Raw genomic sequence first — 2,091 nt, 5'->3', positions numbered from 1 at the left:
CAAATGCCTATTATTCTCTGCACTGGGACATTCAGGATGTCCTCAGCTTCAAGCTACCCATGTTCACCCTCATCTGAGCACTGGTCTACATGTCCACCACAGCACACCTTTTACCCTGTCTTTGTGCAGTGCTCATGGCAGCTGCCTGCATGACCACACATGTGCACGGCTTACCTGAGACCCAACCCATTGTGTTGATGACAAGCGGAAACTCTCTCTTGTAATCTCTGAACACGTATTTTACTATCTCAATGTAACTCTCATAGTCATTGTGACAGTTCATCTTCCCATAATACACCATCCTCTGCGGCTTCCTTTGGTGAGTGTAAGGTGGTCCTAGGAAGACAAGAACAGCAGCAGCTAGCAGCCAAGCACTTTCCTAAGACATGTCAGCACTAGGGCAGTGTTCTCAACGTTCCTAGTGCTGTGACCTCGCCTTGGAGGTGACCCCCCACCATAAAACTATTTTTGTTGCTACTTTAGACTGTAATTTTGCTACTGTCATTAATTGTAATGTAAGTAATATGCAACATTGTGGGGGGTCACGATCCACGGGTTGAGAACCACTGCTCTTGGGGGTTCCATCAACAGCGCTGCCACGCCATAGCCACAGGCAGTGGCCAGGATTCTGTGTCCCTGCCAAACCCGACAAAGATGTCAGGAACTCTCAAACCACCAAGAATATCCCCAATTTCATGTATGTAAGTGAATCTCAATCATGTTCTGACATGGCTAAGTTAGTTCCAGGTACTTGGCATACAACTATGAACCTCTGCACCTTTTACAGATTACAGTCAGCTGAAAATTTAATTAATGACCTTTAATAACCCCTTACTGAATGGTGGTACACACTTTTACTTTTAAAGATTTATTTATATGAGTATACTGTCGCTGTCTTCAGACACACCAGAAGAGATCATCAGATCCCATTACAGATGGTTGTGAGCCACCATGTGGTTGCTGGGAATTGAACTCAGGAACTCTGGAAGAGCAGTCTGCGCTCTTAACTTCTGAGCCATCTCTCCAGCCCCCTAGTACATACTTTTAATCCTAGCATTTGGGAGGCAAGGCAGCTGAAACTCTGTGACTTCCAAAACAGGCCAGAGGTACACAGTGAGGACCCCAAACCCCCAAAAGGAAAGACAAAAAAATGGGCAGAGTTCAGCCTTGGTGGACAGACAGACACAGCACCCTCACAGCGTGGTGGACAGACAGACACAGCACCCTCACAGGATGGTGGACAGACAGACACAGCACCCTCACAGCGTGGTGGACAGACAGACACAGCACCCTCACAGGGTGGTGGACAGACACAGCACCCTCACAGGGTGGTGGACAGACAGACACAGCAACCTCACAGGATGGTGGACAGACAGACACAGCACCCTCACAGGGTGGTGGACAGACAGACACAGCACCCTCACAGGGCTGAGTTTGGTCCCCACTACCTAGGATCAAGACACTGATGATCACCCCTCGTTCCAGCCTCAGGGACTATGAAATCCTCTTCTGGCACATCTGTGCTCACAACGCCCTCCCTACAGACACACAAGTCTGATGGCGCAGAGCAGTGAAAGAGCTGATGCCAGTGCTCAGCTCCCAGAGCCTACACGGAGGCGAGATCTCACTCCAACAATCTGTCATTTGATCGCCACGTGTGGATGTGTGCCAAGACACTTGCACCTAAATCCCATCCAAAATAAGCAAATACGGGCTGGAGAGATGGCTCAGAGGGTAAGAGCACTGACTGCTCTAACAGAAGTCCTGAGTTCAAATCCCAGCAACCACATGGTGGCTCACAACCATCTGTAATGGGATCCAATGCCCTCTTCCAGTGTGTCTGAAGACAGCTACAGTGTACTCACACATATAGAATAAATAAATCTTTAAAAAAAAAAAAAAGGAAATATAAAACTTAAAAAACAAGGGCTGGAGAGATGGCTCAGCAGGTAAAAGCACTGACTGTTCTTCCAAAGGTCCTGAGTTCAGATCCCAGTAACCACATGGTAGCTCACAACCACCCATAATAAGATCTTACATCCTCTTCCAGTGTGTCTGAAGACAGCTACAGTGTACTCACACATATAGAAT

At 47.7% G+C, this 2,091-nt stretch overlaps 2 protein-coding genes across 3 annotated transcripts in view; one reads left to right on the top strand and one right to left on the bottom strand.

The window, feature by feature from the left end:
- The window catches only part of Tas1r1 (taste 1 receptor member 1), a 37,119-nt gene that overhangs the window by 16,195 nt on the left and 18,833 nt on the right, over positions 1 to 2,091 (top strand). The window lies entirely within an intron of this gene.
- The window catches only part of Nol9 (nucleolar protein 9), a 17,752-nt gene that overhangs the window by 8,269 nt on the left and 7,392 nt on the right, over positions 1 to 2,091 (bottom strand). For both annotated transcript variants that reach the window (XM_031379599.1, XM_031379600.1), the window contains exon 7: positions 175 to 336. In XM_031379599.1, coding sequence (XP_031235459.1) covers positions 175 to 336 — 162 coding nt within the window. The remainder of the gene's footprint in view (positions 1 to 174; positions 337 to 2,091) is intronic.

This window comes from Mastomys coucha, unplaced genomic scaffold (genome assembly GCF_008632895.1).
Source record: "Mastomys coucha isolate ucsf_1 unplaced genomic scaffold, UCSF_Mcou_1 pScaffold18, whole genome shotgun sequence".
In the NCBI taxonomy this organism is placed as follows: domain Eukaryota; kingdom Metazoa; phylum Chordata; class Mammalia; order Rodentia; family Muridae; genus Mastomys; species Mastomys coucha.
The sequence above is the reverse complement of the archived record's forward strand: the minus strand, read 5'-3'. Positions and strand labels throughout refer to the sequence as shown.